This window comes from Calidris pugnax, unplaced genomic scaffold, assembly GCF_001431845.1.
Source record: "Calidris pugnax isolate Ruff unplaced genomic scaffold, ASM143184v1 scaffold11, whole genome shotgun sequence".
Classification (NCBI taxonomy): Eukaryota; Metazoa; Chordata; class Aves; order Charadriiformes; family Scolopacidae; genus Calidris; species Calidris pugnax.
The window spans coordinates 6,352,855-6,372,535 of NW_015090803.1; the positions used below are offsets into that span (position 1 = coordinate 6,352,855).

Here is a 19,681-nt window from a genome sequence, read left to right on the forward strand (position 1 = left end):
GAGAGGAAGCAGGAGAGGATGAGGGGGAGTGGAAGCAGGTACCTGCTCGGGGCAGCAGGGGAGTCCCCTCCAGGCCTCCCTCGCCTTTCCAGGTGCCCGCGCAGAACAGGTACAAGCCTTTGGAGGTAGAGGATGAGAGAATGGAAAGTGCTGATAAAGGCTTATCCAGGGAGTTGCTGAAGCAGCCAGCTCCATGTATTAAGACTGCCTCTGCAAAGAAAAGGAGGAGGGCAATAGTTATAGGTGGTTCTCTTCTGTGGGGAACTGAGGGTCCCATATGCAATCTGAACCCTTCCCAAAGGGAGGTTTGCTGCTTCCCTGGGGCCTGTATTAAGGATATAACCAGGAAGCTTCCTGGCCTGATACGGCCCTCAGATTATTACCCCCTTTTGATTTTGCAGGTAGATAATGATGAACCAGTGAGGAGAAGTCTCAGGGCGATGAAAAAAGGTTTCAGGACTTTGGGACAGCTAGTCAAGGGTTTGGGAGCACAAATTGTGTTCTCCTCTGTCCCTCCAGTTTTGGGGACCAATGACTGGATAAACAAAAAGATTAGGCAGACCAATGCCTGGCTCTGTAACTGGTGCTACCAGCAGGGCTTTGGGTTCACAGACCATAGTTTAATTTACAGGACACTGGGTCTGCTTGAGTACGATGGGAAAACCCTATTCTGAAAGGAGTAAAGGGTATTAGGCCAAGAGTTAGCAATGTTCATGGACAGGGCTTTCAACTAGAATCAAAGGGGGAAGGGGATAAAACCAGGCCCACTATTAATGAGCCTGGGGGTAAAGGGCCAAGTATGGGGGTGAAATCGGGAGCCCAGCTCAAGTGCATCTACAATAATGCATGTCGTCATTTCTGCCCTTGAAGTTGCCTTCTTTACAATAAGATTTCCTCTACACATGCTCTTCAAGAATTTTTCCCGGTGGCCTTCTACTCCTCTCCATCCTTCTGCTAATGAAATAGATGGTAAAGTTGACATTCCCAAACATTGTCCAAAGGTTTTTCAGTTAAGCTGAGTCATGAAAATTGTTGCCATTGCTTCAGATTTTCTGTTGCTCATTCTAGAGTGCAACTCTGTGCGTGTTAAATGGAAAGAGAAGCTCGTTTTTGCAGCCTTGAACATTAGAGAATTTCTTTCAAGCAAAAGCTTAAATTTCATGATACCTGTCACATGCTCTGTCATTAAGGCACATGTCTAACAGTATTGCAAAACCAGAGAGCAGCTGTGCTCCTGAACATACTCATTTTCTGTGCCATTGTAGCCAGGACTGTGGTAGACTTTAAACTCTGTTCCAGAGGCTCTAAGTCCCAGCCAAGGTCCTGCAGAGCTGGTTGAATTTTTCCTTTTAAAGCATGTTCCCATCCCCAGATGACTTTGTGCAGCACTGGCTGGCAGTAGCAGGTGGGTCAGTGCCTAGTCATGCTGCAGGGAAGGATCACAGATTCATCCTTCATGGCATGGTATCATAGAAGAGCATGGGATAGCAATGCTGTTGCTCTAAGTAATTTGAACCTGTGAGGCTCTTCTGCATAGCACTGAGATAACACACTTGATGAGCCGGATCCCCAAGTGTGCATGATATTTCTCAATCCAGTTTGCTTTTGCATCTGTTACTTGGAGGATGTTTCATCAGCTTCAATTTCATACCTACTGTCAGGCAAATGCTCACCTTGGCATTTCTGTGTGATTCTTTACAATCTCAGGTGCAGTCTAGAGATGTCTTAGTAAAGCTTTTATTTGTAGGAACAACTTCTTTCCTTCATGATCTGTAAAAGCTGTTTGTGAGAAAAACTAAGTATTTCCAGCACCTAGAAAAATATCTTTATGAGCCTTTTTCAGAGGGGGTAAAATTGGCCTGTTCAACACTAACTTATCGTCATTCTGGCCTGTTAAATTTATTTTTATTCTGGTTTTATAGTAATTCCATGGGAATGTGGCAATTGCCATACCAAAGGCAATTATGCAATACTTGATGATTCTGTGCTCGTGAGCTATGGAGAGCAGAGCTGCTTGCCCTTTGCTTTTCTGATGCCATATCCTTAGCTGCATTCAAAGAGGGATTTGGTACACTCTTGCTTTGAGGTAAATGTAGAAATTACTCCAAAAATGGCAGTTACTCTAAGGAAAAAAAGCTAGCTCGAGTTTGGAGGGAACCCTAATCCAATACTTTTAGTTTACTAGAGGGTAATGTTTTCCTTTCAATGATTCTTAATGAAATGTCTCATAGCCGAGCTGAAAGTTGGCAAAAAAATACTGTCTTTGAAAATTTGGCTCCAGCTGATTTTTTACCTAGAAGCAGGACTGTGGATGATCTGCTGCAACTGGTTAATTAAATCCTGTGCTGTTAGCCCTCAATTAGATGCATTAAATTGCAAACCTTGTTAGCAGATTTGCTGGCCAAATATGGAGAGATTCTGTATATCATTCTGACTGCTTTATATCTGTGTTCTTAAAGAATGTGTGCAGCTTCTCTAGTGAATTGTGTGTACATATGAGAGGGAAAAAAAGAAACAGATTTCGGATCTCTCCCTCTGTTTTTCTGTGTGCCTGTGTCTCTCCCTCAGTGAGTCGGGTAAAACTCCCCTTATGTTTTTGGATTTTGTTTGTTTTCTTTTTTTCTTTTTTCTTTTTTTTTTTTTTAAAACGTTCTTTGGACTCTTACCAGCAGGCTTTTACAGTCTGTTGCCTGCCTCTCAGATTAGAAGAACACTGGCATATTTTAACAGTTTCCTAGGATCCAAATAGTCTTTAATTAACAGGGAATTGATGTTTTGGAGTACAACCAAAACATGGGAGACATTGGAAGCAGAGAATAGGCTTGGATCCTTCCAGCTTTTAGCTGGCTGTGGCAAGGGGCAAACAAATAAGTAAAATAAGGTCTGCTGCAAACAGGTAGTGACTTATTGGTATGCAAGGGGATTTCTTCATTTGCATTATGTTCCCACAGAACTGGTGGCTGGTAGCATTAGCTGGGAGGAGCTTTTTGTTCTACAGGGTCTGAATCAGCTCCACCCTTTGCAAGAGCAGGAAGTGTTCATCAGTATCTTCCCATAAACCGAATTTTGGTGGCTGCTGAAATTGTTCTTAATCTAGATTTGTACCGATCGACTGTTGAGGCAGCAAGGTACGTTGTGATTGTGAGGTTTAGGTTGACTCTGAAGCTGTAAGCTGCATGAGTGAATGTTTAATTGAAAAATCAAAAGTCTACAAAGGACAGCACTTTTGCTGAGCTGAACAGTGAGTTATTGTTCTTTTTCTTCTGGAGCAGTTTGCCTTAGGAGGGTTGAGCAATGGGGCTGGGAAGAAACACTGAAATTATAGCAGAATGGAACTAGCTGAAGTTCTAAAGGAAAGTCAGACCTACGCTGAACTATTGTTCCAGATAATCCAGGGAGAGAAATGGTTTATAGGCTAATTTTAAATAATGATAGATTGATAGCCGAAGCAGCTACTTGCAGCAGTTGTAACCAACAGTCACTGAGTCAGCTGTGGTGTTTTTCAGTAATGCAGTAATTAGTGGACAAATGAAAATATATTTGTTTAATCCAATATTGTCTTCTTATTATTGCTTTTTTTGTGTTGGCTTTATTTTTCCCTCATCACAGTATTTGCTGAACGCCTTCTGTCTCTTTCCTCACCTAGGTGGTACATGCCAGAGCCCTGCTCTCCCAGCGCTAGTGCGTCCTCCTGCTCCACCTTTGCAGCCATCGCTGGATATTAAACCATTTCTTCCGTTTCCTCTGGACACTGCCGCAGCAGTCAATCTCTTCCCCAACTTCAATGCAGTAAGTACACTCTTAACAGTTACTGTCCTCCTCAGTGAGCCACAGTTTCCATGCAAGACTCAAGAGGGCACAAAGTAGAATTTTATGTACTCAATTAAACGTGGAATATCCTGTCCCTTACTAAGGGCCAAATAGCTCTTTCAGACACGCTGGTAGGCCATAAATTAAAGCCTAGCTGAGTGTTAGCCAGAAGTAATGTAGAAGGAAAAAATTATATGATCCCAAGTGACATACAATACAGTTGCAGGGCATATTCAGTCCCAGGGCTTGTGAGTTTCCCACTCTGATTTAAGATGTGCAGAGTTTCGCTAACCTAGTTTGCTGCAAAAGTGAAATTCTCGTAGCGATGGCTTTCTATATCCAATCTCTAACAGGCTTCCTGAGAAGTGCTTAAAATTTAAAAATTGGAGGGACTACAAAAGATAAGTCTGGTGGGGTAATCAAAGTAAGATCGAGAACAGAATTAGCTGGTATATAATCTATTAATTGGAAAACAATGCAGTGTATTTTTTTTCAGGTTAGGATATTTTATTTCTCGTGCCTTAGGTTAAAGAAAAAGTTAGATTTCTCTTGAACAACTTTGTTTACCTAGTCATACTGTCTATGACTATAGAAATCTTTGTCTTCTTGGGTATTTTCATTATTTTACTGACATATGTCATGAATGTTTCAATTTGGCTGTTTCTAGCTGAGATATTTAATGCTCTAAAATAATAAGAAAAAGTCTAAATTTCCTGTTAATTTTTACTTTAGAGAATTATGCTCCTTTTTAATTTGAACATACTCTAGGAAGTTCTTTTCCTTATTTACATATATTAGATATAGAAAAAAAATTAAGAATGTTTGTGTATACCTATTTTGAGAGACACAGAGAGGGGTGGAAATTGCCATGCCAAAACAATTTTAATTAACATGCAAAATTCTTAATTACAATAATTAAGGGTAGTAAAAGAACATGCCCATTCTAGAAGCAATTTGTTGTAATAAATAGCAAATTTCCATAATTGAATGTTCATTTATTTATCTTTTATGGATATTCATTTTGCTTGAAAGTAATTAAAAGGAACTAATAGTCAAAAATATTTATTTATGCAGTCTTAAATTCAAGCAATTCATAGCATTAATAGAGATCACAGGAGCTACAAGCTGCAAGTTTTACAATGCTCAGAAATAATGTGTCAAAGAATTATTACAAAGAAACTTTTTTATTACAAGGAAACTTTTACAAATTTTAAAAAGTATATAGGTATGCAGCAAAGTTTTAAAAATGTGATGGTTTTAACCAGGTTACTGATAGCTCATAATGAAATGGATAAACTATTAGACTTGTTCAGTATGCTTTGGCTTTTTTACTTACCAGTTTTGCTTCATGATCACATTGCTGTGTATTTAATACAATAGGTCAGCTGAATTTTTATAAATTGTATATTAGAATTTCCATTTTTTTCAGGATTTTCCATAGTTCAGAGTCTTCAGATTGTTTTGCTAATTGTTTAACTCTACATAATTCAAATGCAATTTTAATGATGAATTTTAATGAATGATTGTTAATCTTGTGTTGTTCCATAAATTGGTAGTTTCTTTCTTTCTTACAAAGACTGATTTTATACTATATTTATCTTGGGGGGGAAGAGGAGAAGATGTGCTTGTATTAATTTGGAAATAACAAGGCTTTGAAAGGAGTCTATTTTTATTTATTCTTGAACATCATCTTAGTAGTACATCATTTGATATAAGCACTGAAGTTGGACTTTACAGACTCCTCGTCTCTCCATTATTTCAGTAAGCTGAGCCTAGGTTTCAAGAGTGAGACGAGGAGTTGTTTTAACTGCACCCTGAAGTTTGTTTCCATGCAAAGTACTGCTTCCTGTGATGTGTGGCTATCTGCCAACTCCACATTTGATGAATATGTCAGTCCCAAGCGTGAGGACACTGTCATCAGAGCTGCTGTCACCTGCCTTGCTGCTCATAGTCTTTGCTTTGCAACATGACCTTTGTCTTTTCATCATGTGTGCTGACATGCAGCATCATCCTCAGTGTTCCCATTTTCATTCTGAACAGTACATTATTGAACGCTGCTATGTTTAGCTCATATGCCGGAGCTGGTTAGTGGCATCCTCCAAACATGTAGGCTAGATGAGAAGTTATGCATATTACCAGAAATTCTTTCCAAGCTGATGAATCTTTTGGGGACACATCAGCTGCTGCTGAGTGTTATCAGTCTGAGGAGAAGGTAACCCACAAGTTGTATTAGACTTTAAATAGGACTTCTGAAAAGGGCTTTAAGTAAGTGAATGTGAGAGAGAAAACAAGTGTTTAACCAAAAAATGATCTTCATAAATATGCATGCTCATGAATTATTGTAGCTGTTGATAATGCTTTATATTTGTTGACTTCCTTGACAATCCTACATTGTCAGTGGAGAAGTGTTTACATTCTGTGACTAAACCAAGGTCAAGCAGATGGTCAGGAAAAGACTCAGAACTCCAAGCACCTGAACTGGACATTCTCTCTCTTGTTGTCAATAAATTAGCTTTATCCTTGATTGAGATGTCAAGGTCATAGACTGTGTCTTAGGAAATGGATTTCTAAAGACCTTTTCACCCTCGCACAATTCCACAGAAACTAATGGGTTTGGCAGCATGTTCGGGATACTTCCCAAGGTGCTGAAGTCCAGAGTTCTGGCCATTTGCTGGTCACTTTTCAACAGCCTTCACTTCAGAAAAGCATGGTCAATAAGAAACTTGAGTGAAAATTCAGTCACGTTTCAGAGAAAATAAGTGGTGTCTGATTATGCCAATCCTAACTCAACTTAGTTTGGTTGTGATAGGCATAGGTATCTGAGCTAATTAGCCTAAATTTCTTCACAAAAGATAATGGAGAATAATGAGCAGTTTCTCCAATTTTTTTAAGTGGAGAAAAATACAAAAAGGTAGATTGCAATACAAGCACCCTATATGTCTACTTTGGTGTGAACTGAAGTGAACCCTGAAGTCCCCATTCATCTCTGCTGACTATAATGAGGAACTGGCTCAGCTGCATCTACATTTAGTTAGATGAATCCCACATTATGGGACAGGTCATAAGCTCTTCACAGCTGATACGTTAATTCCACTCAGAAATCAAATGACAGAAGTGCTGACATTGTCTTGTGTGTTTACAGAGGAATGATCTCATTTATCAAGTGGTTATGCTTCTAATTTTATCTGAAGACAATCTTAAGGGAATTTGAGTATTCAGATGAACTGGATAAAAATATTAGAAGAGGTGCAAGCAAAATAATTTACCAAAGGAGAATCACAGGCACATGCACAAGAACTAATTAAAATAAATGCTGATCTTAAGTAACACAAACAATAATAGTAAGATGTTGTATTTTATATCAGTTTTTCACTCTATGTCAGTTTATTGCAAACGTAAGATTACTTTCTATGTTACTGATGATTTTGGTCTAAGGCTAGCTCATTTTTTGCTGGCCACCTCTGAGGAAAAGATTCAGCAGTGATTTCTACAAAGACAAAGGCTTTCATTGCAGAAGAGAAAAGAGAGAACATTGGGTTTGCAAACCTTTATCAGTAATATCTCTGGACACTGAGAGAGGGAAACATAAAAAGTGAGTAACCTGAGAAATTCAAGGAAGATAACATGTGAACCTTTGAACCATTCAGTTTCAGGAAAAACATTTTCTATTTACACAAGAAAGTGTAAAGCAAACATACCAATTAACAATCTGGTTAGCTGAACATTTGTGGGTGCTATGCTCTTTATTGTGAAGCAAATGGGTACTCTCAAGTCCTATGTAAAAAGAAATTTTAACAACACAGCTGTTTAAACTGAAAACCCCCCACTGGTGTAGACCCTGAAGAATCACAAGTTCATTGCAAATTTGTGTGATATAAAAAAATGAATCAAGTATATGAGATTTAAATAGCTAAATTTTATGAATGAAAGAAACAATTACTATAAGCAATGCTTATGTAGCTTTTTAAAATATGATTTGAAGATTGTCAGAAGAATAAAGAAATTATTTAATTGTCTATTCTGAAAAATGTTTAAGCTAATTTAGAAAACATTTGGTATACTTCTGTGTTTTCATCTGCAGAGTGAGAATCTTTAAGTCTGTGTGTTTCTAAGAACAAGTTCTTAGAGACACGAGGCTTTAGCAGTTGTATTTGAATATGAGCTGGTCCATCAATGCCTGTGAAAGTGTTCCTGTTTATGAGCCAATGGTTAGTTGCAAAGTAATTTCACAAAGCATCTAAGTCTAGAATTATCTTGTAGGAAAATATTCATATGAGTCCCTAGACTAAGAGGAAATGCTTCATTTTACTAGACATCAGTGTCAGCCCTAAGTGACCCTGTGTTGTTGAAGGAGTGATGTACTTCACTCCTAAGAGAGAAGCAGCAATATATTTATTAATATAAAAAAGCAATTTAACAAAGTTTGATAGTAAATGTGACAGTGGTTTAACAAGATTCGATGACAAGGTACTCTTGGTTATTTACTGCATAGGGGACAGGATCAGACAAAACTGTGAGGGAGACCCTGCCATCGAGTCACAAGGTTCATAGAGGATCTCTCAAAGAGGAGTCTAGGTGCAGCTGGATCTGATCCTAGTCCCAGGCTTGGTCAACGGTTTATGGCTAAAGGATTATATGCGCACGGACCATCTAAGATATAATCTTAGCAAAGCTTCAAAGTTTAAAAAGCTATTAGTCACTTACCAAGGATCTGTTGTGGTAAGGAATCTCTCAGCCTCAAGGAGTAACCTTGAGAGGTTTCCCTACTCAAGGAGAGATACTGGCATGCAGCCCACTGCCGTGCAGGAAATCTATAAGGGCTCTTGGGTTGTTCACTATTTACAGGGGTAAAATGATTGACTTGTAGTCATATTTGCATGTTGACCACAGATTTTAGTTTCTTCCAAATTTGGCTTGAGTGCCAGTACTGTGGTTAGGTGGATGCATTGATCAAATTAGCCCTTGACTATTGTGTTGTTATCTGTCTCCCTTGAATCCCCTTTGAGCCGGATGCAGCCATCACAACCAGACACATCCATTACGACTGCCACTAGTGGTTATTGCTTGAGCAGCGTTATGGGAGATAAACATCAGTTTGGGCAGATGTTGGGGAAGAGCTCATTGTCACACCCTCCCACAGGAAAAAATTCACTTAGATCTTTTTTATACCTCGGTCTCCATCATCCTCAGAGCACAGATGCATTAGAACCAAGGTTTGCTTATTTCTGAAGCTCCCAGAGTTATATCTTTCAGCCTCTTGAGAGACAGAATTTAAAGTTTACAAATCTAGGACATTTGACATTACTAGGTGGAAAATCAGACAATGCATCACGCTCCCTGTTTATTTTTCGAAGGATATGTTAAACATTTTCCTGAAAAATTTCTATAGAGTACTCTATCACACATTGTAGAGCAGAATCTGTAGCGGAACAGGTCAACAATGCAGATCTGAGTTGATGCTTCTAAACAGAAATAGGGATGTTGCTTGAAAAGCTCCATCCTAACTACAAACTAAAGCCTGATCTCCCTTTGTTGCCAGTGGAAAGTTTCCCAAAGAAGCATCCCTTGGGAAGAAACATGATTATAGTTTTGACTAGAAAGTTATGACTTGGAAGAGCCATGGTAATGTCAGAACTGTATTAAACATGGGTGGAAAATGAATTATTACTCTACAGACATGTCTTTCTCATGATCCATCTGCAGTAATCCTTGTTCAGTCCCCTGAATTTTCCTGTTTGCTTGTTCTGCGCCAATAGCCCCAGGTGCAATATTTAGGGCTTCAGGTTTCAGCTTCCCATATTTGCCCTATGGGAAAGGAGGAGGAGGAAACAGCGGCCGTTGCCCATAGACTAGGGCTCCAGCAGCAGTTTGGGTCAGGGTGCCCATGTGGTGCTCCTTACTTCTTGAAAACCGGACTGTTCAACAACCTGGCAGCTTCCAGGGCAGCACAAAGGCTGCACTCCCTGTTTACAGGGGGGAATCTTGTGTTTGTAGGTATCAGTAGCAGGCAACTATGGGTGGCTCGTTTCACTGGGAGCTGCTTTTCTCCCTGCTCTGGTTTTGCTATCGGGCTCTGCCTGGACTGCTGATAACCACTGAGATAGCTTGTACAGGGCGTAGTTTCATGGTTGTTTGGGAAATGCAGTGTTGTGCTACTTGGCCAGACAACTGACAGAAATGGACAGTGTAGAAAACTGCTTGCTGACACGTATTTCTGGGAAGGGTTATGCCAGGAAATGTGGAGAAGACCTGTCAAAAAGCTGCCAAAAGACTTTTTAAAAATCTTTTCCTTAGGCTCTTGTCCTGGGCAGTTTTTTATCTAGAAGAGAGGTATGTGCCACAGAAATGATTCCCAATTTTCTGGATGTTATTAATAAAATGCAGGTTTTGATAGTGAAGACTGTAGGAGGAATCTGATATATATGTTAGTTTTTTCTAAACATTAGCAGCCTGAAATTTACCAAGGGCTTTTGTATGTTTCTACGTAATGGTTGTTTTATGTTTTCTGGCTTAATTGAACAGAGGTCCATAACAAGACTATTTTTCCTCATCGTATAAAATTCTTTAAAGCTCAGTAGTGTCGACATGCTGTCAGAATGCTTTGTTTCCAGAAGAGGATAGTCAGGGGACAACACAATGGCCTCAGTTGCATGTGAATCAAAATTGAATACTGCCTATATAGAAGAACTTGGCAGTAAAAATATAGTCTGTACTGATTTATAATGTATTTCCATGAGAAGGACCTTTATCAGGTGGAGAACTGTACTACACCAAATTGTTAATTTGTCAGACAAACAGAGGGGATTGTTGGTTCTGGGGATATTCCTTGCATGGCTGCTCATTTACAGGTGTCTACAAACAGGGGGTTTGGCTTGCTCTTTTCCTTTCCGTAGCCCTGCAATTGAGCTGTAAGATAGATATACTCTTCTTTATGGTCTATATCTCTATTGCTGTTTAGCTAAATGCTTTTCAAAATAGGGATGATTGCAAAAATAATATTTGGGTTCAGGAATTCTTTATTATAATAACATTTTCATCACTGGCCAGGACATTTCATTAAGAAGCCTACAGGGGAAGAAGAGGGATTAGAGAATGAGCAAACACAGGAAAATCCTGGCAATTCAGATGTTTTTATTTGGTGCTTGCAAAACAGGAATGAGTCAACATCAGTATGAAATATTCAATTATTTGAATTGGCCAGATTTATTTGCTGTACATTTAAATCCTTAATCTACACCCTGGGCTCTGTTTGAAATAACAGTAAAGCTCTGATTCTCTGGTGCAGTGGAAATGTTCACAGCTCAGGAGGCATGGTAAAACTAAGGTCCTAAGTTTTTTCCAGTTTTGAGTCAGTTTAGGGTGGATGCAGATCTCCAGGAATACTCTGTCTGGCTGCTCTTATATATGGTCTATACTCTATATCACGGGCAGGGATCAGAGCTTGTATTCTGACTGTATAAATGAGTGTTCTTGCAACCCCCAGATAACCTTCTCATGGTTGCCTGTGATTGTGTGGCTTTTCTTTTCCTTTGCACTGCAGAGTGGCTGGGGAGTTGTGTCTCAGCTCCCTAACAGTTGTCTCCAGAATAATGGCTATTATTTTCTTTGGACTTGATCTGTTGTTAAGAAGCATCCTACTAAATCTAGCTTTATTCCCTTTGCAATCGCCTCTAAAAATTTTTGGCCTCTACTTCCAATTAATAGGTGGGACTCCGAGTTTAAACCCAGGCATAAACAAGAGTTTTCTTATTATCTTTCTCTAAGTGTTACCTTATGTTTTAGCAGCACTCCTGGCTCTGTTTTAGAATTGCTTCCACTGGGCCCATCTGAACTGAAATTGTGAATAGGGCAACAAAGATGATGAAGGGATTGGAGCACCTCCCTTATGAGGAAAGGCTGAAAGAGCTGGGACTCTTTAGCCTGGAGAAGGCTGAGGGTAGACCTTATTAATGCTTATAAGTATCTAAAGGCAGTTTGAGGGAGGATGGAGCTGGACTCTTTTCAGTGGTTCCCAGTGAAAGGATGAGGGGCAAAGGGCACAAGCTGGAACATAGAAAGTTCCATTCAAATGTGAGGAAGAACTTCTTTACGGTGAGGGTGACAGAGCACTGGAACAGGATGCCCAGGGAGGTTGTGGAGTCCCCTTCTCTGGAGATCTTCAAGACCCACCTGGATGCAGTCCTGAGTAATGTGCTATAGGGCAATCCTGCTTTGGAAGGGCAATTGGACTAGATGATGTCTAGAAGGTCCCTTCCAACTCCAGCAATTCTGTGATTCTGTGAAATGTGAAATTACCCATTGCAATTTTTGGAATTCCTTTTATTGGCCCCATGTGAAACTCTTGAAGTTCAACAAGGCCAAGTACAAGGTCCTGCACCTGGGTTGGATCAATCCCCAATATCAATACAGGCTGGGTGATGAATGGATTGAGAGCAGCCCTGCAGAGAAGGACTTGGGAGTACTGGTGGGTGAAAAATTGGACATGAGCTGGCATTGAATGCTTACAGCCCCAAAAACCAATCCTATCCTGGGCTGCATAAAAAGTATCATGGCCAAGGGATTTGATTCTCCCACTCTGCTCTCATGGGACCCCCCCTAGACCACAGCATCTAGTTCTGGGGTCCCCAGTAAAAGAAAGACAGAGACCTGTTAGGACAGGGCCAGAGGAGGACCACAAAAATAATCAGAGGGCTGGAACACCTCTCTGGTGAAGAAAGGCAGAGAGAGTTGGGGTTGTTTAACCTGGAGAAGAGAATGCTCTGAGAGGACCTTATTGTGGCCAATCAATACCTAAAGAGGGCTTATAAGAAAATTAGAGGGACATTTTTTACCAGGGCCTGTAGTGACAGGACAAGGGGCAATGATTTTAAACTGAAAGAGGGTAAGATGATTGGACATAAGAATACATTTTTTTACTATGGGGGTGGTAAGACACTGGAACAGGTTATCCAGAGTTGTGGATGTCCCATCGTTGAAAGTATTCAAGGTCAGGTTGGATGGGGCTTTGAGCAATCCAATCTAGTGAAGATGTCCTTGCCCATGGCAGGGGGAGTTAGACTTGATGGTCCCTTCCAACCCAAACCATTCTCTGAGTCCTCACAACTTATTTGAACAGTTTTAGGCTTACGTTCCAATTAAAGAATTAACAGTCTCCTATGCTTATGATGAGCAGCTGTCACCTCTGCAACAAAGAATACAGCTGTCTTGAGATCTTAGAGGAGTTCCCTTTGGGTACAAATGGGTAGATACCATAAAAAAAATCCATTAAAAAGTTTTATTTTTATTTAAGTTAAATTTGTATCAAGGGTGCTCCAACCTTCTGTCATGGCTTTCAGTAGAAATTCAGGTTTCTAGGATGCATGTTCTCCTGGGGAGGCAAATGTTAAGATTATCTTAAAATAGCCTAAGTTTTTATCATTTCACCTTGCTGAACATTATAATACTTACCCTTGAATTCATCTCTGTAACTGTATTCTGGATGTAAATTATCTAACCATACTTGTTTACTAGTTGCTCTCAAGTTTTTGCAGTGTAATGTGTGCCTTGGGTAAATCTGTTTTGATTTATCTGAAAGACTTATTTCCAGCATATGTATAATAGCATCAGCTGTGTTTGACCTCCTCTAGCTACCATCTCTGTTGGCATTCAGCTCTGTGGCCTCATTCAAGGTCCTTACGGGTGTCTCAATGCTGGTGGCCATTTGGAAATTGCTGCTTGCAGATTGTGTTTACTTCGTGGGTGCAGGTAGGATGGCAGTATATCACTCTCCAGTCACTCAGCACTCAGCTGTTTGTGCTGTTCCTTTTTGCCATGTGAGAACAGGTGGACTTCTAACTAGTCTCCACAAATTCTCATGTCCAATATTAACTGAAAAAGTCTGAGGCAGAAGCACCCTGTTTGTATAAGCTCATGACTGCACTATTAGTTAAATGTCCATACAGTAGGTTATGGAGTATAAACTTGAAGGCATTTTCATGAGCAATGTTGTTGGTGGGAAATGATCTCTGCACAAAAGGCTCCACATACCTAAAAATGGCACACACCAAGCTTTGTCTTCAGTGTATTATTTTATTTACTTAAGTAATTTCTTTTTATTGTTAAAATAATCAATAGGATCTAAATATCTCATATGTTTCTTTGTTTAAGTGATGATTAGTAACAGTGAAAGAATAGACTTTCTGAGTTATCCTGCCTTACACATTTGCTAGAGGGCACTGCACAGTGGGCTGACAGATAACTTGCTGTTGGAAAATCATGGTATCCAAAGCAAAGGCAATAGCACAGCTTTTACTGGGCTGAGGGTCCCTCAGGCTTTTCCTTTGCATGCAAAACATTCTCGTAAAAGAAATTAAATGAAGTGCTCTTCAGATTTGTCAAGTCTTGATGAGTGGAATTACTTAAAACAAAATTTTAGAAAGCATTTTAAATAATGTTTTAATCAGTTGATGTTTACACCCTTTGTCTTAATAGCACTCAGATGAAAAAGATCAATGATTATTTTATTCTGCAAAGACTATAAAACTTTAATGGGTTGCATAATAAGTATAACTCATAAAATCTACAGTTTAAATATGGATGGTTATTAACCTGTTCTTAAAAAGCTGCAATTAAAGTGAAAAGGAGTTACTTAAATTATTTTATTATTGTAGTCTGAGGAGGAAAAAGAGTGATAAAATTCTAAAATCAGTATTATTTCTGTTGATGAGACAGACATTTGAAAAGATTTAAAATAAGACATGAATCTTTCCTAGCCTTAGGCATGTTGTGTTGCTAACCTAGCTGAATAACTATTTACAGATTTATTTATTTTTTTGTACAACCTGCAGTTTGTTCTTAGGAATTTTGAAGATAGCTGTTGAAAAAAGCATGAGTTTGCATGACAGGTAATTTTACACACAGTAAATACATTCCTAAACACAATTACCTTGTTAATTGCTTATTCATAACATGCAATAACAGTGCTGCTGTTGTTCAAGAACTTGTCCTAAAACACACTCACTTTTATCCTTTATGATAATGAAAAGATTGGAGCTATTTCTATTTAGTCACAGTGGTTTCATCTGGCAAAAAGCACACACTGACGAACTAATTTATCTGGAGTCATTGTATTATGCACTCTCTGATGGAATATTTCTGTAATGTCCATGTTCTGTCTAATTTATTTTATCCTAACTTTTTTTTTTTATAAGGAAATAAAATCCCCAAAGGTTATATGTTGGATTTTTACAGTAGAATTGGATATAGAACTCCAGATTCTCATGCAACTACTGTTTTTCCTGGCATCTTTCCTTTGGGTCTACTGAATGCCTAAAGTAATACTGTGTAAATATCCATACAGATTAAATTAGTAATAAAAATAATTCATGAAGAAGTAGTACAATATCGTATCTTCTAGGAAATCAGTGTTTCTCTTTTAAATACATTGGTTTATATGAAATAGATGAGTATCAAATTCTTACTATTTACAAGAATAGAATCAACGTTTTTCTGTCAAACATTATATATTGTCCAGAATTAAATGTTATGTGATATCACGAGTAAAAACTTTTAGATGACATATTACAAATTTTAAATAAATTGTGTGCTTTCCTTACACAACAAAAGCTATCATGTTTAGCATGAAATGTAAAAGCCTTCTTAATAACTCACAACATTCAGTCTATAACTGAATGAAAATTGCAGATTAAAAAAAAAAAGAGGTGCATAGGAAAGAGACATTCTTAATACAGTTAGAGGTGGTGTAAAGCCTGCTGGAAAAATGACCAGCAGAAGTTTCTTTCTATAGTTTGCTACTGTGAAATTGCTGGGACATTTGAACAGCAGAGAGAGAAATCCTAACAAATGGAGGCCATGGTAAGAGTTCCTGCATTTGAACATAATAACCCTGTGAAGGGAATATTTGGAGAAAATTTTAGGGGACTGATATTGCCTTAAATTATTCCTGGGATGTTTGTCAAGAAACCAGAAAAGGTGTAAACCTGTAACCTTTACTTCCTTTATTCATGTGCAGTTTTCACTAGACTTATCTGTAGTCCATCACATCCATCTTTTGTTAAAAATCCAGGGACCTATGCCCACCTCGCAAAGATATCAGTTTGGAATCCTGAAAATATTATAGGCTGAGTATCGGGGTTTTTTTGTTCATAAGTTAATCAGCCCTCCACTGTCAGAAAATTCAGCTTGCTGATCTGATGTACCTATGTATCTTCAGTTTCAACAGCTAGGGTACCTGAGGATGGTACAATTTGATTATAACAAGTTAACAAAAGCCAGGACCAGTCCAAAGCATTGCCTGTTCCTATAGCCTTTCTCTAACAGCTTAAGGAAGAGCAGAAGAGTAGAGACGGCGTATAGCAACACTTGCCAGACAATGTCTCCAGTGAGGTATATTTTAGGGAAGTTCTTGAGCCAGATGTGTTGTCTTGGCATGTGATAGCTCTCCGTGAGGTAACATGCTGAACTGGATGGAATCAGCAGGAGACTTTGTTTATTTTAACTGCTAATGAGGTAATTTGAGTTTCCTCATTCCCTTCTCCAGACGGTGCCTAATATATCCAGGCAGGGAGATACATGGGAAAATTTCCTTGGGCAGCTAAGTAGCAGGAAAAGATAGGAGTATACAAACTATGACTTGCTATAAACTGTAGAAGTCTCAGGATGATTTTTAAGGTGCTATGCTTGTGGGAGCTGGAAGTGGATGAAGAAATGTCCATCACCTTACTCATATTTTGTGTTCGAAATGTACTGATTTGCTAATGGATCCAACCCATTACATTATTGGTGTTGCTAGGACTCAGATGACAAAGATAAATCACAGGGGTGATGCCAGAGTTAATTATAGCAGTGCCCTCCCCAACAGCACTATCAGCTCTGGGAAGCAGCAAAAGCTATTGTTGGCACTAGGAAATAACATGAGAGAGTGGTGTCTGGGAGAGGAGCAGCAGTGGGGAAACTGCCAGTGAAAGGATTGGAAAATACTGGATATATGGCATTGGGCTTGGAAGAGAGGTGGGAGGAAGAGCAGAAGGTTTTCAAGAAGAGAGACTTAGAAATATCTCAGAACAGGTATTTGAAAGATGTGTTTGCTTCACACACACACACAAGTAATGGTGAAAATACTGCAAAGCAAGTTAAAGTGTGCAGTTTCCACTGAAAGAATCCTTATGTCCTTGTTTCTGGCACAAACAGTTCCTTTCCTTTTTAATTACATGCTTTTCCCAGGAAATTAATATCTGCTGAAACTTTTTGAAGCAAGTTTGTTCTCTCTAAATCTATCTTATTTATTTTCATTTTATAGGAGCTATATCTGCTTGAAACTTAATTGTGGTTTTGTTCTAAATTTGAAAGAAAAGAGAGAAATTACCTTGGTGCTTACTGAGAATATGTCTGAAACAGAACTAAAATAAGCACAAAATTAAAAAGAGTCTGTGCTTCTGAAGTCAGAGAAAATCCTTCTTTAAGAACAAACTCTCAAATACTATAAAATGTCATAGCTCCACAGCTGTTCGTTCTCTGTTCCTCAGTAAGGATTCCCTGATGAAGGGGAATTGTTCTTAAATTTCTGTGCACAAAGAAGATTGCATGTTTTTTTGGTCTTAAGTGCCTTTCTTTTCCATTAAGCAAAGCAATAAATAAAGATAGTCTGCCTAAGCAAATACTGCATATGCATGTCTCCACTGTAGTATGATTTAAAAAAGTATCTCCTCCTTCTTCAAGCAGACTGAGTTTTGTAGAATGTGAAGAAATGTCTGCTTCAAATGTCATGCACAAAAACTATGGATCTGAAGATCATTTTTTTTTTTATTTTATTTGCTATTTGTTGGACCAACATTCAGTTTATTGGGAAAATTTGTATTTAATTTAGAATTATTTCCTTTAGCTGTTCCTTCACAAACCACCGCAACTTTTTAAAAAGTCCTTCAATTTCTTTTTTAGAAGGTGCTGTGATACAGCAAGAGATTTGGAACATAAACTGGTGCTGACCCTGAGGGTAAATAGTTCTCTCTGTAAGATGCTAAATTTAGTGTCCCTTGAGCAGCTCAGGTGAAAGTACAAAAAAGCAAAATTCTGTGGTTAACTGCATTTGTACTAATACAAGGAAAGTATTAACTTTGGATTTAAACAAGAGAAGGAAGTGTTAATTTTGGTAAAATTAAAACTTTCTCCTCTTCTAGTTTAATGAGCAAAAGACAGAACTGAACCAACTCAGAACTCAAAAATACAGAATATGCAACCTATAAAAAGTGTTAGGATTCTCACACTTACCCAGTTCTGTGATTTGATTAATATCTCTGCTTCATACTAGTAGGACTCACAGTAAAACACTGCAGTATTTTTTCTGTTTCTTAAAACAGCATTTCTGTGGACCAGAACGTACCAGGAGAAAGGGTGTGAAGAACAACTTCAAGTTCAGTAATTAAACATCTTAAATGTTTGTTAAGCTTTTCAGTGAGACACAAGATTAATCACTAAAGCAAAAAGTCACTTAATACTGCAATAATGTATTAGTTAGTGTATAACATCTTAATTAAGAGGAGGATTTGGCCTTTCATTATCATTAACAACATTTAAGTCTGCAACCTACACAGGGATTTAAGATGGTTATATAGTCAGCAAATTTTTTAGGTGGCTACAGCTGGTGATAAGATGCATTATTCCAGGCTTCTGAGTTATGCTAAGAAATTATTTTCTTGCTAGGCTTTTGTCACATAATACTATAAAGCATCATTGATTTTAGTTAGTTGTTCACGGATGTTCACAGTACAGAAGGAGAGAGAAGCCCCAAGTCTTAAACAGAATTTCGTTGAGGAAGCACATTCTTGCTGATAGAGGTGATTCTTTAACGAATTGGCAGTTTTGTTGGATAAAAGTCGCCAATCTTACAGACAAAACCATTCAGTAGGTTCTATAAGGCAACAGGAGCTTGGGGGAACTCATTGCAAGTTTGGGAATTAATTTGGATACTATTTGTAGCCAGCTCAAAACCTTAGATGATAAGATAGCCATGCGTTGTTCTCGTTCTTTCTCTTCATGTTGTCTTTGCTGTATTTCTTCCTCAAGCCAGTAATACTGAAGCACATAGAACAGAAGAAAATCTGTTCAAGTCAGTCTAATGAGTTTGAAACTCAAAGGTTCAGGTTGAAATTATAGTCTTTTAAAACACATCCTTAGGCCTTATGTTATTTCATCTCATTTGTCCATTGTCCATTTACACAAGAGATGTCAATTCTGAGTAACTTTAATTTGGCTACCATCCATCTGGTTTGTTACAATGTAATTACTACCTGCCCCTCTTTCACTTCTGCTAATTGAAATGATTGCTAGCTGGAGCTTCCTTTTAAATCTCCATGAAGAGTTTTATGAAATAGATACTGCTAAAATTCCAGGAGGTTACCTTCCATTCAAACTGTTAAATGGCAACATGGAGCAGTGTGCTTAGACCATGGTGGTGATCCAGTATTCTCTCAAATTGTAATTCCAAACAGATTACTGACCAGGTCTGAGGCTATTGATTTAGTTTAATTTTCAGTTCAGTCCCTCATTTGGAGCAAGTCTGTGTGCTTCTGGACCCTTTGTTGTAGACAACCTAAGCAGGTTGGCAGAGATAGTAACTTCAGCAAAATGGGTCTTTACTACTTCTGCAGATTGTTTATCACCATTAGCTAATAACAATTCCCGGGGTTTAGTCAAGCTGCTTCTGACTTTAGGAAAGTAATTTCTTCCATTTAGGGCCCCATTTCTGTAACGGAGTGATAGTGCATTCATGCCCTCAAGGCTCTGTTTTCATGCTCTGATTGGTGTTTTGAAAACAATTCACAGAAGGCTTGGAAAATGTAATGTGCTTGAAGAGTCCTACAAGTGATAAACGTTT

General features: G+C 38.5%; 1 protein-coding gene across 5 annotated transcripts in view; it reads left to right on the top strand.

The window, feature by feature from the left end:
• The window catches only part of ZNF385D (zinc finger protein 385D), a 415,254-nt gene that overhangs the window by 276,765 nt on the left and 118,808 nt on the right, over positions 1-19,681 (top strand). For all 5 annotated transcript variants that reach the window (XM_014937864.1, XM_014937862.1, XM_014937863.1 and 2 more), the window contains one exon: positions 3,647-3,789. In XM_014937864.1, the coding sequence (XP_014793350.1) occupies positions 3,647-3,789 (143 nt within the window). The remainder of the gene's footprint in view (positions 1-3,646; positions 3,790-19,681) is intronic.